The sequence below is a fragment of the Chenopodium album genome, chromosome 26, assembly GCF_948465745.1.
Source record: "Chenopodium album chromosome 26, dcCheAlbu1.1, whole genome shotgun sequence".
In the NCBI taxonomy this organism is placed as follows: domain Eukaryota; kingdom Viridiplantae; phylum Streptophyta; class Magnoliopsida; order Caryophyllales; family Amaranthaceae; genus Chenopodium; species Chenopodium album.
In genome coordinates this window covers 8,235,290-8,258,841 of record NC_137859.1, presented here as the reverse complement: position 1 = coordinate 8,258,841, position 23,552 = coordinate 8,235,290, and the positions used below count along the sequence as shown (strand labels likewise).

The following is a 23,552-nucleotide window of genomic DNA, read 5'->3' as shown; positions in this document are numbered from 1 at the left end:
AATGTTTTCCATCAAAACAAATAGAACCTTTATTTTAAATAAAGTATAAATATACTATAATTCTATTTTAATATATATACAGATTCAAACTAAAGTAAGAGCACTAAGATTCCTTGAGTTTGAAATTGTTTGTATGGTTAATAAATAATGAGTGGTTTCATCATCTAAAATATTCAAGCTAAGTATACAACAAGAAGTCGATAATATTGGATATTTCTTATAACTTTATAAGAGTGCCTTCACCAATGCCGAGTGCTTCCTAGGGCCTCACAGTTAGGCACAAGCAAATACATAACAATGACAATTTTGTAAATAATGATATTTAATAGTACTACTGAGAGACAATATATAGTACGATTAAACATTCTCAGTAGTACTATATATGAGTTCAGTTGTAAAGAAGACACTCTGAGTAGTATGAAAAAAAATAATATATATCTCAGTAATACTAATAGGACTTTTAGTAGTACAAAAGGCTGATATGCAATTTTATTTGTGTGTAACGGTGATATATTAGGACTTCCTCCCATCAATGCTCCTTTAATAACCACTCTCTTCATAAAACTACTTTTGAACCTTTTGGCTATCGTACCCAGACTACCCACCACTTTATATTGGACAATTGATAGTTTGATACTATTATAACCACTCTTTTTCATATAACTATTTTTGGACCTTTTGGCTATCATATCTAGAGGTGTCAATTCGGATAAACGACTTGGGTTAGAGTCGGGTTAGTATTTATTTTAATAATTTTTTTAGAATAAAAATAAACACCACCCCTTTTGCCACCACTGCCAGCCCCCCCTCCCCACCAGCCACCCCCCTCCCGCACCGGTAACCGTTGCCCACCCATAAACGCTACCTCTAGCCCTAAATAACCACCCCGAAAACCATCGAAACAGGTTTTGGGATTTCGTTTTTACTCGTTTAGGGTGGTTTCGGGAAGGTGGCTTAGGGTTTGAGGTAGCAATTACAGTTCGGGTGGGGAAAGAGGAGGAGAGTCATTTTCAGTATGGAGGAAGGGGAAGGGGTTGTTCCAGTAAAGGAAAAGGGTGGGCAGCGGGAATGGGGAAAAAGAAGGGGTGGCAACCGTGGGTGGGGAAAGGGGGGTGCGGTCACTAGCTCCGTGGGTAGATTGGACATCGACCGCTGGTAATGGGAGGGAGGAGAGGGTGGCTGGTAGTGTGGTAGGGGTATTCTAAGTTTTTTTCTTTTTATTTTTTTTTTTTTAAAAAAAATATTTTTATCTTATTTTGTTAATTTGAAAAAGTTAATTAAAATTTTAAAATGACCGGTTATTCTGGCTCACAGGTCATTTAGGATTACTAAGAGAGAAATAAAATACAAACTTAGCCTTATTTTGGGCAGATTTGAAGGTTGGGGTACTTTAGAGAGAATAGGATTATTCTTGTTAAATTTTTCGTAGTTTCTTAGTTAGGATATTTTGTTTAAAAAAAACCCTAATAATTTCTCTCAATTATTTCTAATAGGGAAAATACAATTAATACTTCATATTAGGAGTGTTTGTGAATCGGTCCGGACCGAAAAAATGGACCGGACTACCTCGGACCAAATTAATCGATCCGGTCTTTGGGTATGGAAATTTATTTTTCTCGTCTTCAGTCCGGTCCAAAATCCTATAAGAACCTGTTTTGGACCGGACCGATTTTTTGATTAAAATATGCATGAAACCTTAAATAATGGTTAAGATTATCCTTAATAGGGTAGAAAACTTAAATTTTATAAGTTATTTTTTATACTAAACATAAAAAAAAACGTTAAAATATAGTTTTTTCTCTACTTTTTTCAAATTCTTTAATGAAACTATTCTTTCGGTCTGGTCTAGATTCGGTACCAATTTAATCGGTCTGTTATTCGGTTCTTAAAATCCTAATATTCGATCCGATCCGGTCTGATCTTGGACCGATGAGAAGCCCTACTTCATATAATGACATTTTCCTATATATATCAATAACTCATAAATATTACTCCGTAATTTATAAAAAATCATGTTGATTGAAACTTTTTATTTTTTGTTGATTTATTTACTGAAATAACACTGGATAAATTATTTTTATTTTGAATAACCGCTGCGATGAAACACGACCTCATCTTGTTACTCAGTGAATACTCACTAACTCACTCTTTTGCAGTTTTGCACTCTCATTTCAATCATGAAAGCAGCAGATCAATCAATTCAATCTCTATTAAGAAACTGCAATTCAATCTTTCACCTTAAACAAATTCACGCTCAAATTCTACGCCACAATCTCCATGAACAACACTCAATAACTTCCTCCATTGTTACTCTGTACACCTCTCTCTCTCCTCGTCACACCCATCTCCTCTTCTCTTCTCTCTCTCACTACTCCACTACATTTCTCTTCAATCACTCAATCAGAGTTTTCTCTAAAACCCCATTTTTCTGCTATGAATCCTTGCAATTGTACCTTCAAATGGTTCGTTGTAATGTAAAACCTGATAATTACACTTACCCTTTTCTACTTAACTCTTGTGCTGCTCTTTGTGACCCTAATCATGGATGTGAGGTTCATGGGCGTGTTGTGAAATCTGGGTTTTGTTCAATTGTTGAAGTTTTTAATGCTTTGATTGATATGTATGGGAAATGTGGTAAGTTGGGTTGTGCACGCAAAGTGTTCGACGAAATGCCGCAGAGAGATGTAGTCTTATAATGCTGTTCTGGGTGCTTATGCTAAAGTTGGGGATGATATGGGGGATGCCCAGATGATTTTTGATGAAATGCCTGTTAGAAATTTGATTTCTTGGAATGCTATGGTTGTAGGGTATGTGAATAGTGGTGATTTGGATTTGGCTCGAGCTACATTTGATAAGATGTTTGAGAAGAATGTTGTAACTTGGACGACAATGCTAGTTGGTTATACTAAAAATAAGAGGATGGATATGGCTAAAATCCTTTTCGAGGCTATGCCTGAGAAGACTTTAGTTTGTTGGACTGCTATGATTTCCGGGTATGCTCAAAATGGACAACCGAATGAAGCATTGAGGTATTTTCGTAGAATGCAAGGAGTACATGTTAAGCCTGATGCTTTTGCAATGTCTGCTGTAATATCTGCATTGGCACAGTTAGGACGTCCTGATTTGGCCAATTGGATCATGACATTAGTGGATCAGGAAGGCATAGAGCGAAATGTAAAAGTCCTCACTTCTTTGGTTGATATGCACGCTAAGTGTGGCAACATTGAAGAAGCGTGTCGGTTATTTGAGGAGATTCCTCAGCCTGATGTATACCCTTATAGTGCACTTATAACTGGCCTTGCTTCACATGGGCATGGCATCAGAGCGCTTGAGGTGTTTCAAAAGATGTTGATGGCGAAGGTTGAACCTGATTATATAACTTTTGTGGGAGTATTGAATGCGTGTAGCCATACGGGACTTGTTGATGATGGTTTAGCATATTGGGAGAGCATGATAAACGATTACAAGATTGAGCCGGATGCAGATCATTATGCTTGTGTAGTTGATATGCTTGGGCGTGCTGGGAGACTTGAGCAAGCGTATAAGATGCTCAAGAGTATGCCAATGGATCCCCGCCCTGCAGCTTTTGGTGCTCTTCTTGCTGCCTGTCGAACTTATAGCAATGTTGAAATAGCAGAACTTGTTGCTCAGGAACTATTTATATTAGAACCTAATAATACTGGTAACTATGTGCTTCTCTCTGGTATCTATGCTGAAAGAGAGCAATGGGATGAGGCTGAAAGAGTTCGAAAAGCTATGAAGAAAAAGATCACAGCTAAATTACCTGGTCATAGTTGGGTTGAATCTAACAAATACGGAAGAGTTTATAGTGGCCCAGTGTGAGTGCACTGGGTAAATGATCGTGACAAAGGGAAAACAGACTATGTAACGATGGATTCCGATTTTGAGGCTTTAAGGTGCATTGTTCTGTTTTCTGGAGTCCAAGTACAGGAACATCAGCCTTCCGTTTGATTATAAAATACGTAGAGCTATAATCTTTCATTGATCTCATTATCAATTTAAGATATCTTATCAGTTTCCTAATGGCACCTCAGAATAACTGTGCCTCTAGTTTGATCTAGGTAATATGATTGCTGGCTTGTACATTTTAAATAGAACTAGCGCATTTACAGTCAATGTCTCATGGCACTGATCTTGGATTATGTGCAGAATATAGAGTGCAGGTGAGACTGCCAGATATGCTTGAGCTGAGGTATACCTTTCTTTAACTTGCTACATTTTTCTACAATTTCTTTTGCTGTATTTGGCATAAAATTTTGGTCTAAGTCAGCGTTGAAGCAAGTCAGACAATTTTGCATTGCACGACTTTAATGCTGTTTGTTAAAGCGCCTGAAAGCTTCTGCTGTGTTTTTTCTTCCATTATTTTGCTGTAGTTTACCTTTACTCTGCTACATACACATTTATTATGCCGCCATTAGATTGGACTTTCTAATATATGTCCAAAAATCCAAATGTACCATGCTATATAGTTGAATTACTGCTTTACCAATGTGGAAAGGTTGCATACACTTGGTGGTCTATAATTACAGGAATTGATTTTATCTTCTAAGACCTTAATCTGGGAAAATTACACATGCAATTCATTTAATCTTCTACTTGGTTATGTTTTAGGTAAAAAGGAGAGTGAATGGAGAGAAGCTATAATCTCCACATGGTCTTGGTAGTAGTTCAACCTCTATCTCAGGGGAAAGAAACTGGGTAGGGAGCTACTGCTCCCCTCCCTAACTCCATTTGCATGCCCATTCGCTCCTTTCTGTTTTATGCATGGCTAAATTGGTCTCCACTGTTTTTCAACTTTTCCTGCTCCCTCTCTTGCTCTCCAACATTGCTTATTTGACATTCTCCTTGGGCTGTTTCTCTGTTTCCGTCCGACAGTCCTGCCATCTTTCAAGTCCAACACTTAAAGAAAGGTAACTTTTTCCCCGTGAGTTACCTCTGTCAAGATGATGTCTAAACTCCCCCAGCATGTCCTTGCCAGTAGCTGTTGCAATTTTTTTGGCCCTTTTGTTTTATATCTTTTGTTGATAAAACCTTCATCTGCTTTGCTTTGCAAATCCATAGTTATATAATATTCTAATTTAAGGAGTGCTGGTTGTGTCACTTTTTGCATAACAATTCCCCAGAATTGCAGCCAGGGGCATTCTTGCACTTTTATTTTGGAGCAATGCTGTAGAAGCTACTGTTAGGAACACTATGACCTTGACTTGAGCCTATTGCTGCCTGTATGTACTTCAATATATTATTGATTGGCAAATAATTCATAGTTTCTAACATTATTGATGATTAATCTGACTGCTGAGATTGTAGTTGCCACTGCTAGTATGGAAAATACAATGATGAGAGTCCAATGCCATGCTTTCATCCCAGTCCTAGTTGTCTTTCCCTTAACCTATGACATAAAATAAGAGTCAAAATTTAGAACTGATTTTTGTGTTGTTACTTTTATTGAAACTGCTTAGCCTTGGTAGAAGTTACCTTGATGAAGATCATGCTTGGAAAGATAAAAGTTAATGTAACAAGTGTAAATGATCCCAAGAGGTTCATGAAATCTCCCATAAAAGGTATGGCTGCTGTCACCAAAGTATTGCCTGTAAATACAAGTACCCGTAGCAAAAATCGCCTTCTTATATTTCTTCTTGAGTATGTACTCTCGTCAACTTTCAGAAACTTGGTATCTAGCGCCTCATGAACTGGTTGGAAGAACATCTGACATTGTATGAAATATTCGTAGGTTATCAATATACTATTGTGAGTCACAACTAATTAGCTTAAGATACTTTCCTTGCAAATTCCTTCTTTGATTATGAGCTCAATTGGAGACATTGTAATTTGTTGTATGAAGATATTACGATCATGTCTTTATATTATAGTAGTCTTGTTTGGTTACAATTAAAGCATTTTTAGGAAGTTCAATATAATATTATTTAGAAATATCCTAGTAAAGTAGTAGTAGTGAAACCTTTGACCCCTCTCATTCTCTCCCTCCAAACCTAAAAAATATAGCTCATGTGCCTAAAACTACACAATAAATAGCACCTGGATCATTGATCTACTACTGTAATACGAAGTAATGTATTAAAATGTTTATTGCTAATTGGAGACTCTTTCAACAATTTTTCCTTGTTTTTTTGAAAACAACAATTTTTCCTTGTTGTTTCAATGGATTCTGTAATTCCTCGTTTATCAGTCCTTTCTCTATCACTCCTTTATCCTATTACCCTCTCTCTTCGTCTTCCATGTCAGAATTACTTATAGTGCCACCACCATGATTTTAAACTGCCTTATGATATTGAAATAATTTTTAGTTACTAATTTGAATTAATGTAGATGCAGTCTGTACTCTGTAGAGACCTTTTTTTTTTATTTAAAATTTTGAAACAGACTTACGTAACTTATCTGATTTGTCTAATATAATATGATTTTATTCTGGAATTTATGTGAAGCAGAAGTATGAAAAGGGGGAGATGGGGAGTAATTTAAGTAAGAAGAAGCAAAATAACACATACATGTTGAGAGATGACATTTTGTAGAAAGACAGCTAAGTTGATCAGGATCTTCGCCCATTTTGGGCCGCTTAGTGCCATAGGGAGATAATCTGGAACATCTGAACCATAAAGCCAATATCCGTAGATACTAACACCATAATATACCATGAGGCCAACAGTATATTGTGTACACAAGGCAATTCTCATGTTCCTGACAACTGGCTTCTGGAGAGTTGACTGCACGATTTAAAATAAAATTTGGTCATTGTCTCATTGAAGCTAGTTTGAATATTGCTCTTTGTTTCTGCATAACTATATACTTTCTATAGTCTCAAAGCTCATATTAAGTGGTATATTTCACCTGTATTTCTGGTACCATGCCTGAATTGTTGCTTACGATCATGGCCGATACTGCACCTAAGGCATTAAACACCTTACCCACTGTGCTACCCCTAACTTCATAGTTTCTGTGTCTGTTAGAATTTCCTGCAAAGTGAATGGATGAATAAGTTGGGCTGAAATATGCATTTGGTGGAGTAGAACTGTTAAATTAAAGAAACAATTGTTATGTGTATAAATTTTACTGTGCTTAGTGCTTTCATTCACTCACACGTTTGCATTTGTATATAATACACACAATCACATCACTTGCATTATTTATGCATTGAGCGGGCATTGTAAGGATGCAACATCCAGTTCAGCATCTAATTGACATAAATTTTGATAGATCTATCCGTTTTGAGTTACGAATTTCGAAGCACACTTTTCAACCTTAAGACAAGGGAGTTTAAAAAGAAATTAATGCTATTTTTGTTTTTGCTTTCTGAATTAGGGTTTGCTCCGTGTTTTACCTCAAGTTGGGGGAATGAACTAGTGTTGTTGTGGAGGAATGGGAAAATTGTGTTAGCCTGTTAGGCGAAAGGCTAAAGACCTAACAAAACCGATTAGGGACAGACCTAGCTGCTGGGGAAATACCTCAAACCTTTGAAGCTCTATCAAATTTAGTATACTACATAATTCTTTGGCATCTGTACGTGTTATTGCAGGTTGAGGTTATAAACATTAACAGCATTAAGCTTACCATCTTTTGCTGATACCGCAAGAAGGACTCCAATGAAACCGAAGGTGAGAAATGTAGAAGCTCCTACCCATACTCTCATGGCAGACATGTTTGGGACGATAAAAGCAAATATGCAGTATACTACTCCTGTGATAATGATGTAATACTGGAGCCTCAAGGCTGTCTCACTGAACACCAGATTGATTTCCTGCAAGAAGACCGTTACAAGTTTAACAGGTATTACGATCTTCTCAATATTTGCTTATATGTTGTTTCTTTTAGGTGGAGCTGCTGATTATAACCAAACTGCATCTAACAGAAGGAAACTTCTTTCAAAATTATTTAAAATTACCCTTAACTATTTAATTTTCACACAGCCAAACATAGCCATTTCTTCTTGATAATTCACTAGATTAAAAGTGTTCATATCATTTATGGCGGATTTTTCCTACTGATGACTAAGACTGCATATCATTTTTTTTAACTTTTAGTGTGAATGTTATTAGTTTTAAGGAGCTTAAATGAACAATATACCTTCAGTGCTCTGCCTCCCAGAAGGATGAAACCCATATTTGACAAAATAAAGGTTGAAAATTGGAGCATATATGTTACATAGTACAATTTCTTCCCTGCACAGTTAGATGTTTGATGTTAGGTGTCTACTTCATATCCAAAACGAAATACATCTGAATAATAAAGTTAAAACTTCATACTGTAGTTTATTTTAGCATACTAACCAAATAGATACCCCATGATGTCTCTGTATCTGATAAATCTCTGACCTTGGATGAAGTGGAAGCCTGCTAATAGACAGCTTGAGTAGCAACTGAAGAACCCAACAAGAAGTAAACAGACGATACCCCATACCCAACCCAGGGGCACCAACATAAGGTTTGAAAAGCTTAGTATCCATCCACAGTTGAAGCTCGTTACAAGCATCAAACTTACCTGCTGCCATGAATCTGTATATAAACCATAACAAATTTATCATGTCAAAACATTCTGTTTCATCAAGCTTATAGATAGAAGAATTCAAGAATCTAAGAAGATACATTTATAAATTTAAATAAGTGTAGGATAACAAATTTTCCCTCCTTTTTTTACACCTTACTGATCTAGTGCTAAGAGGTATTGCTCTATGGTAGAGGGAACTGGCACCTTAGGCTTAACATGAGAAGTAATCTTCATTCCTCCCTCAAAAACAAACTAAGGACATAGTCACTGTACTAAGATTCTATACTAATGTGAGTTATGTGACAATATCTGATCACATGTCATATTTGTCATCCCTAAGACTTAACCAACTACGATGCAGAATTGCAGATATAATGTAACGTAATATCGAAGTCAAGGAAGTCTTGGTAACATGTCATGAATGGAACACAGAACAAATATAATAGTGTACTAGATCACACGATACAAGCAGTATACTATACTAAACAAGCTATTTGATTCTATCAGACTAAGGCGAGTGACCGAAACTAACCATTCCCAATAGCATGAGCCGATGTCGGAACTTCCTCTAGAATCTGATCATCATTCTTTATAGAGCCTGATTCTAAGTTAACAGCTGATGGATGACTAGTTTTGCCTTCTGTCTCCATAGTTTTCTTTTCTTTTTCTAAGCTTAGTGATTGTTGCCACTTGCTGGATTTTTATAAGGAGAGCGTATGGTATGAAGTTTAAAGGACCACATAACGTTATATACTGTATTTGTTTTGGTGGACACTGGACAGTGGTGAATTATTTTAAATTTTGTTTATTTTCTTCCTTTCCTTTTTTAATTTTGTCTTTTTTTTTTTTAATTTCTTTCTTTTTTTGTTCAATATTCCCAGTTTTTTGGTTGAAGATCAATCATGCTATGTTAGCAATGCATATATGGTGCATCTATGGTCAAGAATTAATATTGATAGATACTCCGTCCCAAGCTTAGATTTGGAGTCTTATTCATTGGACCTATTGTTAAAAAGTGGGTCCTTTAACCTTTAAAAAAAACATACATAAAGCCATAATATACAGCCGTGGCTTTAGGCCTTGTATGATTTATGACTGAGGTCTATTTTCTTTACCTAAATTTATTGAACTGAATTAATTTTACTGCATAAATTGTTTTTACGGGTTTAAAAATGATTACAGTTGATTAAGCTCGATTACTTGTATTAATGATTAAACTGGGTTTTGTCAATTATAACCTTTTTTTTTTTTGAATAAATAACTAATTTTTAATTAGTCATTAGTTTATTTTAAATTAAATTACTGAAAGTTCTTGAAAGTAATATCTACTAGTTAAAATATTTTTTGTTTATTGAAATTTTATTTGTACAGTACTAAACAGTTTTTGTAATGGAGAGAACAAAACTAAAATACTTCTCAAAAATTTACATTTTTTTCATTTATTTTCATTCAAGCAAACAAAGTCATTTTCAATATTTTTGGAAAAGTGATGTTTTTATTTATAGAAATGAATTAATGATCTTTTTAGGTAGCTAGATACATTGGGAGTGAGGGAGGGGAGGGGAGGGTAAGGAGATACTCACTCTCAAGTGCCCTTAGTGCGGAATGAACTTCCAAGTTCCTACCACAAGGTTGGAAGATGCTAAGTGTTGCTTGGTAAATGAATGAATTAATGATTGATTGGTTATTTTATTAGCTTTTAACTAGATCCAATAAGGATTATATGCTCTCTTTTCCAATACTTTTTGAGGGATGTTATATGCTCATTTATAAGATTCTTCTTTAATTGCATTTTCTTTTAATACTATTATGAAACAAATATCTTATAAATTATACTTATATTTTTCTCACAAGTCAATAATGAGGTGCTAGAAAATGAGGGTTTGCTGAAATTTCTAATGTTGCAGTCGATATCTTGCATATAAGACAAGAAGCCGTTATATTCAAGAAGACAAAAAATGGCTCGGTGGTCACTTATCTCATCACTTGAGACTCAAGGATAAGGGAGAGGGGAACATGTTGGGATAGGATTTAGGTGTCTCAGCCCATAAGCTCATTACCCCTGTATATGTGATTCAGTGTCTTTGGCTAGTGAGAGCCTAAGAGGTCCCTCGAGGTTTATATATAACTAGGTAGTGCTCGAGTCATGCTCGGATAAAATAAAATGGAGAAAAACTTCGTATGTTACCAAAATGTTTGCTGATAAAAGTTTTCCTGTTTAGCGATAGGATGTTATTTAAATTTTGCATACTTTTGGTTAGTGTCTTTTTTTTTTTTTTTTTTTCTAGGTTGGTTGTGGGCTGTTATATAAATCTTGCATGAATTATTGAGGTGATTACATTGATGACTTGAAGATAGCTAAACATAAACTAAACTTATAGTAATCTTGCTTGTTTTTAGGTCTTCTCGTTCACCTCAGTTTTAAACTGCTGAAATTTTAGGGAAACAAAGGAAGTACGCAGTACTATGTTTCTTAGGAAAGGTATGTTTGTTGTTAAGTTAGTGCATGGCGGGGTGATGATTGACATCATAGGCCTAAATCCAAGAGACATCGTCTTCTCTCCTTCCCACTATTAGAAGTGTTTCTTTCTAATATTCTACTCCCTTTGTTCATAATAAATTGTCACACATACTATTTATAATGTCATATAGGATGGACGGACGGACTTAGGCGTGGAGATGGAATAGGAATTATACTAGCACTTATAACTTTGTGACATATAGTGTTAATAAGCAGAACTGTCAGAACAATAATTCAAAAGCTTAGATGATGACATAAAAGAAAAATAACAATAATTAAAAGCTTAGATGATGAACAAAAACTTACCATTTCCAATAGTGTGAGCAGAAGTAGGACACTCTTCTTGGTTTTGATCATCTCTAATTGATCCAGATTCAATGTTAAGTGTTTCTTGCTGCCTAATTTTGCTTTCTGTTATCTCCATTTATTTAAACTTTTGAGAGTGATATTGTTACATTTGCCAATTGTTACTTCTTTATAAGGAAAACATCTGATGTGTAAGGACCATCAATATGCATCAATCAATGACCATATATTACAACTTTTGCCTGCTGGCTGCTGCTTCATTATTTTCCATGTGTACTTGGCCACTACTTCCTCTTTCATTTGTCTCTCTTTTTCCCAACTTTTTGGTGAGGATCTCTATCATGGTTGGTAATATATGCATGTTGGCAGGTTGTGGTCTATTCACGTTGGCTAGGGATGGCATTCGGAGGAGTGGTCGGCAAGGAACGTGACTCCCTGTATGTTACTCTCTCTGTTCGGAATTAATTTAACTGGCAATCAGATTTAACTCATATCATCAAATAAGGAGTAAAAAGGATATGACATAGTCTTATGAATTTACGATGCATTCTTTTCTCACTCCATTTAATTTAGTTAAGTAGCAAAACAGTACCAAATGCAAAATTTGCGCAACACCACTCATTGAAGAGGAAAGTAGATGGGATCCACACCACTTCCAAGCTCCATCAATCAAAAATATAGACAAGTTGATATAGTAGGGCATTATGATTTATGAATGAGTATGAAAAATTGTCATTTATTTCAGGAACGATATTTGGCTGCAAATTTCATGTCGGTAATTTCATATTTTGTAAACTTGTGATCTCTATTATTGCTAGATCCAGGGACTGGATTGTAATATGCCCCTTTATAATACTACGTATGATATTAACTATTTAAATATAAACGTTATATTAAAAGATTATCTTTCTTTATAAAAAAAAAAGAATTTTCTTTCTAATTTAAATATAATGTTAAATAATAATGAATAATGACAAAAGTCATTTTTTATTTATTTTTATTTTTTATTTTTTATTTTTTATTTTTTATTTTTTTATATGAATTATATCTCTTTACAATTTATTTTTTTGGCTTAACATTTGAATTGTCTTTGCTCCATATTATTTTTACTCTCCCAATTTCATAGGTCCTATTTGGCAAAACCTGCTATTACCATCCGTTTGAAATTCTCTTTAACAATGTTCCAATGAAATTTCTTTTCAAATTCAAACCTAGGCTTGGCTACAAATCAAATTCTACTAAACAAATCTAAGAGTCTGTTTTGATTGACTGAACTGAGCTTGAGCTGAACTTATTGAGCTGAACTTATTGAGCTGAAATGAGAGAAAAAAAATTAAGATAAGAACTGAATTGAACTTATTGAAGCTGAGCTGAACTGAACTGAAAATAAGCTGAAGAGAACAGGCCCTAAGTAAGATGTTCCTAGATCTATTTCTTCCATTCAATTGCAGTTGATTGGTTTTAACTAACACTCAAATATTACTAATTTATTAAATTACTATATATTTAGTAGGGCTATATGGACTCGAACCGTAGACCTTCTCGGTAAACTCAGTAAAATCTAAACTTTGTATTCCCAAAATGGTTTCTAAAAGAGAGTTATATTTGTCATTTTAAACGTTTTTTTTAAGGGTTATGTTTCAACTTTTTTTAGATTAATTTAAATTTTTTCTCACTTTTCCCCTCATACTCCTATTTCCAATGCAATTATTCTATTTATTACTCTGTTTCATAATGTAAGTCTTATTTACGTATATCGATGCAAACCTTTGATTGCAAATATCTTTAATCTCACACGAGAAAAAATTATAAAAATTAGATATTAATAAAGTACTCGTCAAGATGAATAAAACTAGCTAGATCTCATTTGAATATGTTTGTTATTATATATAGATAGAAATTTAGAAGATTCTCTCTAATTTTTAAGAGTTAAAAAAATCTAAATGGGACTAACATTATGAAACGGATGGAGTATTATTTACTTGCTCTCAATGCAAGTATTCATATCAACTAAATACTATTTACCAATGCAAACATTCTTATTTTCAACGTTATTTAAATGTCTTAATACTTGATATTTGTGAGTGACATCTAATCAATGTTTTTCACTATCTTATTTTTCTTATTAATTGCGTAAAATAAACAAATGTTACCTTCTTTCAAGAATGGAGGGATCATCTTTTAGCGATCGAGTAGCGGGTAGCTACCAATTAGTATAAGGTTGAGTTTAGCTGTTTATGTAATAGGTAATAGTATGAATGTTTGACAAAAATAGCGGGTTAAAATATTAAAATACAATAAAGTACACAAAATTTGTGAAACGCTAACATTTTTAACCTATGTGAAAAACTAACAAAACACTACCTCTACCACTTATCGCTACATGGAGCGTTTCCTTAGCAACCAATCTTATTTAATCCTATTAATATAATTTGACTTGGTCCAAACGTTAATCGCTACTTGAAACACTACTACTAAACAACGCCATTGTGTCAATATTCCTTATTGATGTCCCAAAATTTGCCTATTTTTAATACTTCGTATTTTTATTTTCATTTTACATTATTTTACCATAATAAACGTACTTTGTCAGCTTTTCAATAAAAAATGAAATTAGTTTAAGAAAAAGGAAATTTTGATTTTTACCACCTTCCAATAACGACTTTGTCGAATTTACCACCTCCAAAAAAAAAAGATTTACTTTACCACCTCATAAAAAAATTAAACATCAGTTTTCCCACCTCGTCTGAGCTCAGGTGACGGAAAACGCATGGGGACCCACCATAACGGCTACTTTTTGAATTTTATCCCCAATTTCTCTCGATTTCTCTTCTATTTAAACCTAGGTCTTCATTTCTACACCGAATTCTTCAAATTTGGGGTATTTTTTTTGCGATTTTATTCACAAATCAGTATTTTTGGGCAACCTTAACAATCCTAAACCATCAAATTGTAAAGCAATCAATTGAACTCTTCGACATCAAACATCAATCAGGTAAGCAATTTGTGTTTATTCTGTTGTAATTTTTTGCAAATCTTTGTGCGATTTTGATGCATTTGCTTAGAATAATTGAAATAAAACGCTTTGTTATATCAATTCAACCCCAATTTGATTTAAAAAATTAGGGTTCATGCAACATTAAATTAATTTGGGGTTTTTTGATTTCTTAATTGGTTACTGAAATTAGGGTTAGATAATGGTGATTGGTGTTGAAATACAATTAATTTCCCTCCACCTGATGAAGATGACAAGCAAAGCTGATGTGTAGCAATTTTCTGGTTCCAGCGCGATTTCAACCACGGTTTCAGTTTTTACAGAGAGAAAGAGAAAAATCAAAGGAGAGAGAAGGTGTTACAGTGAGAAACAGCAAAAATCAAAGGAGAGAGAGACGAAATTGATGAGGAGGTGAGAAATTCGGTGAGAAATTGATTATGGAAGGTGAGAAAAGGAGGAGAGAGAGGGAAATCGTGTTTAAATGAAATAAATTGGAGGGAAGTGACAGTTAGTGGGCCTCACTGGCAGTTTCCGTCACCGGAGTCAGGGTGAAGGTGGGAAAACTGATGTTTAATTTTTTTATGAGGTGGTAAAGTAAATCTTTTTTTTTTTTGGAGGTGGTAAATTCGACAAAGTCGTTATTGGAAGGTGGTAAAAATCAAAATTTCCTAAGAAAAAACTTGCTAAAAGGAGGGGTTGATATATTAATAAAAGTAAATTTAAAAAGCTAATTAAGAAATTAAGACTCATTTAAATCATAAGCTAGTAGCTAACATTTGGGGCATAACTAGCTACAAAAGAGATTAATTTAGAGATCTTATGTGGCTTAACAACCAAATTTGCTAATTAGCTTACTATTGGAGTTGCTCTTATTGCTAGATTAGGGACTATAAAATATAGACAAGATTATATTATATATTTGCTTCAAAAATTACAAGATTTAAATAAGTAAAATAAAGTAATTAAGACAAAGTCAGTTTATTAATAAACAAATTATACTCATTGATCATTTCAACTCATCACTTTTTGTATCATTCAAATGATTCAATACTAATACTTAGGTAATTTTTTAACAGCTTAATTACTCCCTCCAATTCGTGAAGTTCATCCCACTTTTCATTTAAGGTTGTCCAATAAATTTTTTTCCCTTAAATTTCCTTTCCCTTTTTGTCAAAAAATGTGTCACCTCACTCGGTTTTGTATAAATTCACAATTTTATCTTATTAGACCTTATTAGAGTTGTAATTAATACTTGGATAATCCTTATTAATACATAAAAAAACAAACTAAAATCACTTAAACCTATGATCCTATTAAAACCCTAGGGACAAATCATTTAAGGCACATGAAGTATACGCTGCTTTTAGCTTTAGTTAATGTAGGGTTGTAGGTTGTTTGATTAGTTTGGTTTTCCTTTAATTTCTATTTCGTTTCAAGGTGTAAAAGTGTTGTATGATAGGCTACAAATGTTTTTATAAATAAAACACATGCAACATTAATTCATTATGATGGTATATAATTGTATAAGTGTATAATATGTGTTGCTTGCATTATTAAATTATATGTCACGTGATATTATCACACTTATGGAGTAATTTTTCTACATCACATGGATGTTTTTCCCGCCTCAATTTATAAATAAATAGCCTTTTCAAAAAAAAAAAAAAAAACATAAGCATTTTTTAAATAAACAACACGTCTTTTGTGCGGCTGAATACACTATGTGACCACTTATAAAGAATAAAGTAACCCTTATAATATTGACCGAGTAGCTCCTGACTGAGTAACCTCTACAACACTGACGAATGAACCTCCTTGATGGCGTGGCTAGCCACATATAAGAATTTGTGTTAAATTAAAGGCTCATCTGATTAGTATGTCTTGTGTGTGGCTATATACTGGTTTATAAGAGTAATTATCATTCAATTGAATGAGTAACCTCATTAATTCATAAGAGTAACCCTATTTGTCTATAAAAGTAACCCAAAATTTTTATATGAGTAATATCGAGTAATTAATAAGTAAACCCAATTGTTCATTCAAGTAACGCCTATTCTTTTATTTTGAATGATGAAAGAATGACTAGAGTTTTTTTATTATGAGAGTAGCCCTATTTTCCCATTGAAGTAATTTATTAAGGTAACCCTGCTTAATCATCCATTATAACCCTTACTATGCTTAGTAATCTTGTATGTGAAGTGGCACATCATATGCTAGCCACTTATAAAAATTTGTGATATTGATCATAAGTATAATAATAATAATGATAAGATTGGTATTCTCTTAGAAAATAATAATAATAAGATAGGTATATAATTGGTGCATAAAGACAAACGATATGGAAAACATTTTCTTTTGAAAAAGAGTATCAAAATTAAAGTACAATTTTAAACATAAATTCCTTGCAAGGATAAGAACTCTTGTACCTATCATATATAAATCAAAAGAGAAAAGGTGAATCTCTTCATCATTATCTTCTCTAATAGCAAGAACATTTTTGGTAAGAGATCGAATATCACTCTCTTTTGACATATATTAAAGTTAGAACTTTTCTCTTTAATTCTTCATGTTTTTGTTACCACATTTTGAATCGACTTGTTGGGAGATTATATTGGAATTCTTGTATTTTCAAAGTTAATATGCTCGTACATACTCTAGTTGATTAGAGGATGTTACAATCGTATGATATATAGATGTTTGCCTTTACTCGAGACAACGAACATTGATAATCTATGCTCTTCAAGTTTGTCTTTTTTCTCCTTTGTTTTTTAGATACCGGTAAGTCGGTAACAACCACTAAGATAAAAACAAAATTAATCAATACGGAAAATATCTTAATTAACTTATTTCTAATATATAAAGGATAATAATATTGAAATCTAACTCAACACTTGTCCCTATTTTTTGAAATTATTGGATCAAAGTAGCTATCTCCCATTGATACCTACTTATCTTAACAAAATATAACAATGCATTAACTTTTAACTATAAAATCTTGTCTGTCAGCTCAAAACTTTATGCATAAAAGTCGGTCTAATTGTATGTTAAGATTATACGCGTATTCTTGTTATTTTTGTCCCATGCATGCTCTTCCATGCACCACTCTTTGTGCTCCAAGTGTTCCTCATTCTTTGTTGAGGTCAAACTATGAAATCTTTCCCAAACAAACTAAAATAAATATGAAAATTAGGGAATATTCAGAACTCTTATCACGAAAGGATAATCCCTAATAATATCCTCCTAATATAGTTTAATATGAAAATCCAACTCTTGATAACTATGAACAAACACATCTACTATGGAATCACGATTTAATCATATATAATTTTTGTTCTGTTCATTTTGATTTGTTGATATTTACTTTTTTTTTATGGATACAATTTTTTTTTTTCATGAATATGCAGTTGATGGGATCATTAATTATAATAGAGATTATATATATTAAGACAATCTTTGTCATATATTTAGGATAAACTTTTATGTATTATGCATACTTATATTGCTAGGTTAATTTCCTAACGCGGTTAGTACTAGTCTTAAAAGTTGCAACCGGACATATATGTTTCAAATTAAGAAATTTTCTCGAAATCTAACAAATTACATATTTTCCCTTAGTTTAAAACCAATTAGCGGTTGATGTAGTAGTGACTGAGACTGCACTTGGTAAGGAAGACTGCGTGTTCAATCCCACACTATAACAATTGGGAGAAGGCTAAAACCTAATCACTCATAACTGATCCCGAATTTGGATTAGCCCAAAGTCTAAGCCGGTAGAACACATAAAAATTAAAAAAAAAAAAAAAAAATTCCCTTAGTTTTTTTATTCATATATAGACTCTGACATACTTACCACATATACCAGATTTATCGTACAAAGAAAGGTTTCCTAATGTACATATTTGATGGTTCATCACCTAAAAAAAGTAAACAAGTACTCATGAAATTGTATACTACGTATATAAATGGAGAAAATCTTACCCTATATAAATTCTTGACCCTTAAAAAAAAAAAAAAAAAGTACTATTGGGGTTATAATATGCTAATTGTAGTCTTGTAGCCGTGTAGCCGTGTAGGGCAGTAGGGTTGTCGTGATCAATTATTTTAAGAATTGAGCCTTGAAAATCCTAAGGTGTGGTTGTCAATTGTCACTTCATTTGAATATAATGAATTTTGCCCATAATACAATAAGAAAACTTAATTACGTACACGTTAAATGCATTATATAAACTTCTCATATACTGATTAACGTGAAATTAGCTACCCCGGCCATGTTTTATTATTAGCCTAATGCGACACTACATCACGTTTCACACGTCAAAATTTTTAGATAGCATAAAAGAAATCGACATACTTGCACTTTGCAACTTAAACAATGGTGTTTAGGCCGGATTAGAAAATTGTTTCCGCAGTAATTTCTTATCTCTTCCCCGTCTTAATTAAGCTTGCCTTCTCTGTATTCTTACTCTGAGCGTCACCATCCATAATTTCATTACAAATAAGGGAGAGAAATATATTAACGTGACACAAGATATTATACTGAGGGACAACATTCACATCGATCGCACCTGTACCATCAAAATGATGTCTCTTTCACCGTCCTCCTCCACACCATTCTCACCATGCAATTTCAAAATTTCACATTTACATAATTTCAGTTCAGTTTAATTCAATTCAGCTTCAATCAGTTCAGTTTAGTTCCTAATTTCCCTCTCTCATAAAATATTCAGTTTAGCTCCAATCAGTTCAGTTTAGCTCTAATCAGTTCAGTTCAGTAAATGTGAACAGTAACTAAGCACGATTATTTGTCACAAGGTGCTTAATAGTTTGAAAATATAAAATCACTTTATATATCCTTATATATTCATTCAATTTATTCATCGATTCCCTTGAGATATATTCATAATGCTCATAATCGCAATAATAATGTTGCCCCCACATTTCTCCTTTTCCTTGATTGATAGCAATTTGAATGATTGTTTGTAGTTTAAAAGTAATGACTCTATTAAGTGAGGATTTAGCGGAACTCATAGATATGTGACACATTTTTAAATTATAAGCGCTCCACACCTCATGGTCCTCATCCTAGATTCCTAATGATCCTACTACTATTAATGAAAATGTAGGGTTTTTTTTTTTTTTTTTTTTTTTAATCTTTGAAAGTAACTTTAATTATGTTTTTCCCGTAATTATTCTAACAAAAACACAAAATGGTAAAAAAAAAAATATAATTAAATAAATAAAGTTGAATTGATATACTCCGTATAAAATTTCACACCGAAGCTACCTACTTTTTGGCACCTTTTTTCTCGTGACAAGTTTGCGGTTCTAGTAGTTGCAACGCAAAAATGCATGGCCCTATAATCAACAACCCATTTTTTGGTTAACTTACAATCAACAAATTAAAGAAAAGAAAAGAAAAATAAATTGTGTGTGACAACTAACCCTAGCTTTGTTGAAATATCTGGATCAAAGCCACTAAAGCTTAACCTCGCAATATGCATGGTGATCGAAGACATTATATATTGAATGTACATAAATTTAGCTCCATAACATCTTGTCAATTTAATCAAGCAATATTTTGTTATAAACATATACTTCCTCCGTTTCTTTTTACTTGCAACACACCTTTTAGGCACGCAGTTTTAGGAGATGATTAGTGTAGATAAACGAACGATTTTATCAATATAATTTTTACACGAACATTAGAATAGGGTTAAGTATAATTTGTAAAAATTATTTTAAATAATTTGTCCGTTTACATCATATAAACTCGACCTCAAAATACGTGCCACAAGGCTGTGTTGCAAGTAAAAAGAAACGGAGGAAGTAATATTTAGCACTTTCATTAGATTTTTTGCTAGCTTATTAGTTAACCTTTATTTCGTTTTCAGATCGGCACTATAAATATTGTATCTATTTACGGGAAAACATAATTAAAGTTATGTTAACCTTTATTTAGTTTTCTAAGGCTCCACACCTCATATATACTTAATTTCAGTTCAGTTCAGTTCCAATCAGTTCAGTTCAGTTCAACTCCAATCAGTTCAGTTCTATTCAGCTCCTAATTTTTCTCTCTCATAAAATATTCATTTCAGCTCAATTCAATTCAGTTCAGCTCTAATTAGTCTAGTTCAGTTCAGCTCCAATCAGTTCAGTTCAGCTCAGTAAATGTGAACAGGCCCTTAATCCCTCAATTTTTTATTATTTTTTTTAAAGCACATAGTTTTACACAATTAAATTTACTTTAATATAATAAGCTAAGAGGTAAGTGAGGTAATTGGAGCATTAAAATATTACAAATTTTTGTATGCGGCTGGCCACATGGTGCGGCAGGGGTTACTTGTATAGTGTTATTGTAGGTGTTACTGGTTTTGTCCGGGGTTACTTGTAGGTGTTACCTGTATTCTGGGGTTACTTGTATGTGTGTTACTAGTTTTGGTCAGGGGTTACTTTATAGCCGTTATAGGTGTTACTTGTATTATGGGATTACTTGTATGAGTGTTACTGGTTTTGTTCAGTGGTTACTTGTAAGGTGTTATTGGTTTGGTACGAGGTTTTGGTCTGGGGTTACTGGTAGGTGTTACTCAACCCATTCAAGTAATCCATACAAGTAACCCTAGAATACAAGTAACTCCAAAAACAAGTAACCCAGAATACAAGTAACCCTGCCGCACCATGTGACCTGCCGTACTGAAAAAGCTCTGTTAATATATTATAGGGTAGAATAGGATAGTGAAGTTAATGTTTTATTAAAAAGTAAAAAAGTAGTTATGGGTTTAATTGAGACCATTGGAAGAGAGAAAGATAAAAATGTACGAAGTAGTTATTTGCCAAAAATAAAAGTGTTACACTTTAAAAAAAAAAAAAATCAATAATTGGTAAGTGTAAAACTTAAAATTAAAATAAAATAAAATAAAATAAAATTAAAAAAAGAAAAAAACAGAGGGAGTTATGAGATCAATATAAGCCATACTAGTAGGAGTTGATTTACTTTTGGGGAATTTCCCATAACCAATCCCTAACTCAATCCATAAGTATTTACTCCACATATATTCATCTTTTTAAGGGTAAACTAGTGAGTAGCCCCAGGTTGCTACTGTTGTAAACGTGCAATCTTAAGTAGGAATAGTTTTGCAAAAGATGTTTATTTTTATAATGTGAGTTTCATTGTCATCAATTTAGAGTGTAAACTTCTAACTGCATGAACTTATTTTAATGAACCATCAACATGACCCAAACCTGCGCATATGTGCAACAATTCAGCAAACCATATCAGGCTATCAGAGTATCAGCCCACTAACAACACCCCTACTTTACAATACTACTTACATTTAACACGAATATACCTAGTCTGCTACTCTGCTAGTCAACTTATTGGAAATCGATATAAATTTCATCTATATCATTTGACTTATTTTAATCAATATTTCTACACAGAAGAAAATTAAAATTAAATAAACATAGATATTTTCCCTAAAAATAACGGATGTACATGAAAAGAATTTTTTTAATAAAAAAAGGTGTAACTATTGCAATATTAACACTTAATACATAACAAACTTTCTTTAAATTTGTATAGGAAGTTCAAATTCCTATAAAAGAAATTAAATCTTCTTCCACTTCCACGATTTTGAAGGTTTAGTCGTCAACCAAACAAACACTAAATAAACAACTTAGAAATCGACGCAAATGGCTCAAATAAAAAATTTGTAAATACTCCTATTTCATGAATTTATCACCTTGGAAACACAAAGAAAACCCTTATTCGATTCTCCGAACTTCGGCTTGATCGGTAAGCGCAAATGAGTATGAGATGCCTTATTGTATAATTCCTTAAGAAACACGCTAGCAACTCCAATTTCTTGGTCCGACCTATTCTCTTTAACTTGAATCACACGAAACTCGAGTGTAGGACTTTGAAATAGACTTTGAATACAAATCTTGAACGTCATAGGGTAATTCCATATAACGCAAGACGTCCCTTCTTCATTTCTTGTGAGTTGTATTTTAGTCGTTTGTTGGTTCATGCGCAACTTTTGGCCTCGAACCATGGATTTTACATAAAATCGCGGTGGCTCCAATGGCTTCTTGTTGACTAAATCACCACCCGGCTTAGGATCACTAGTGAGATTTTCGGCGAAAAGGACTTGAATTTTTAGCTCATCGAACCATCGAATGCTTGAGGTCGACAATCGACACAAAAATAAATCTTTGATGGGCGACATTTTTTTTTGTTTAATAATGTGGAATTTTTGATGGATTATGGTGTGTTTTTTGATTCAAATGGATTATGGTGTGTGATTGTTAAAAGAAAATTTGTTTAATGAAAGAGAATAGGATGATTAAGTGTAGATAGATAAGTTTAGAAATTCGGAGTTTAGTTAGGGTAGAATTTGTTATGTTGTAGAATTGTTATTTTTTAAAATAATAAAAGTAATTTTTTGAGAGTTTAGATATTGGATGGTAAAGATTTAGTCAAAACAGTATTAAACCCTTTTTTAGTGTATTTTTTTTGGCAATTTTTTTTCTTTTTTCGGGAAACTTTTATCCATTAATTTTGGATAACTTCTATCTTTTTTGGTTAATTTTCAACTTTGTATGATTTTTAAAATACATAGACAATTGAATAATTTTTATAAGGGTGATATTCTCACTTTCATCCATTGAGATTTGATTATATCAATAAAGTATATCTCATTTTTATTTAAACCGGATAATCTAATCTAATCTAATATATGTGTATATTACAAATTCTTAAATGGACCTGGTTCACACTAATTTATTGTGGACCACTAACATTAGAGAAACTATGGTTATTTTATTAATAAAAAAAAAGTCACTATAATAAAATGTAGGTCACTATGTTGAAAATAAAAGTCATTTTGGTAATATATAGGGTATAAGAAGTTAATTTTTTTAATGAAATATTTTATGAGGTCAATATAAATGATAAAAGTCACTCTGTTAAAATTAGGGTCATAACGTCGTACTTCAAGTTCACAATAGTATTAAACGTTATACAACTTTTAATAAAGGTTACTATGTTAAAAATAAGGTTACTATGTTAAAAATAAGGGTCACTATGTTCAATATAATGTCAGTTGCGTGTGTATAAATCTCAGGTCCACAATAATATTATTGTGAACCAGGTCCACGCAAGTATTTCTGATTAATATTTTTAAAACGCTATAATAAGATTATGCCACCTAA

At 32.9% G+C, this 23,552-nt stretch overlaps 1 protein-coding gene and 1 pseudogene across 2 annotated transcripts; one reads left to right on the top strand and one right to left on the bottom strand.

Moving 5' to 3' along the window:
* Positions 1-2,162: 2,162 nt before the first annotated feature.
* Positions 2,163-4,283, top strand: LOC145618413 (putative pentatricopeptide repeat-containing protein At5g37570 pseudogene; annotated as a pseudogene).
* Positions 4,284-4,440: 157 nt separating this feature from the next.
* LOC145617642 (proline transporter 2-like) lies at positions 4,441-11,504 on the bottom strand. Of its 2 annotated transcripts, none has more exons than XM_081672365.1 (8): positions 11,348-11,504; positions 8,304-8,528; positions 8,101-8,195; positions 7,588-7,774; positions 6,868-6,992; positions 6,528-6,743; positions 5,497-5,727; positions 4,441-5,410 (listed from the first exon to the last, which is right to left on the bottom strand). In XM_081672365.1, exons 1-8 carry the CDS (start codon positions 11,463-11,465, stop codon positions 5,261-5,263), a joined length of 1,347 nt encoding a protein of 448 aa, XP_081528491.1. In that variant the 5' UTR covers positions 11,466-11,504; the 3' UTR covers positions 4,441-5,260. The 2 variants fall into 2 exon arrangements, with proteins under 2 accessions (XP_081528491.1, XP_081528490.1); XM_081672364.1 differs by lacking the exon at positions 11,348-11,504 and adding an exon at positions 9,053-9,548.
* Between the last annotated feature and the right edge of the window lie 12,048 nt (positions 11,505-23,552).

What these genes read in the sequence shown, in the direction of transcription:
- LOC145617642 (XM_081672365.1), bottom strand. Translation starts at nt 11,465, where the DNA reads ATGGAGATAACAGAAAGCAAAATTAGGCAGCAAGAAACACTTAACATT. An exon ending in TGGGAGGCAGAGCACTGAAG is followed by an intron (nt 7,775 to 8,100) that starts GTATATTGTTCA and finishes GTCTTCTTGCAG; the next exon opens with GAAATCAATCTGGTGTTCAG. An exon ending in CAAGCATGATCTTCATCAAG is followed by an intron (nt 5,411 to 5,496) that starts GTAACTTCTACC and finishes TTTATGTCATAG; the next exon opens with GTTAAGGGAAAGACAACTAG.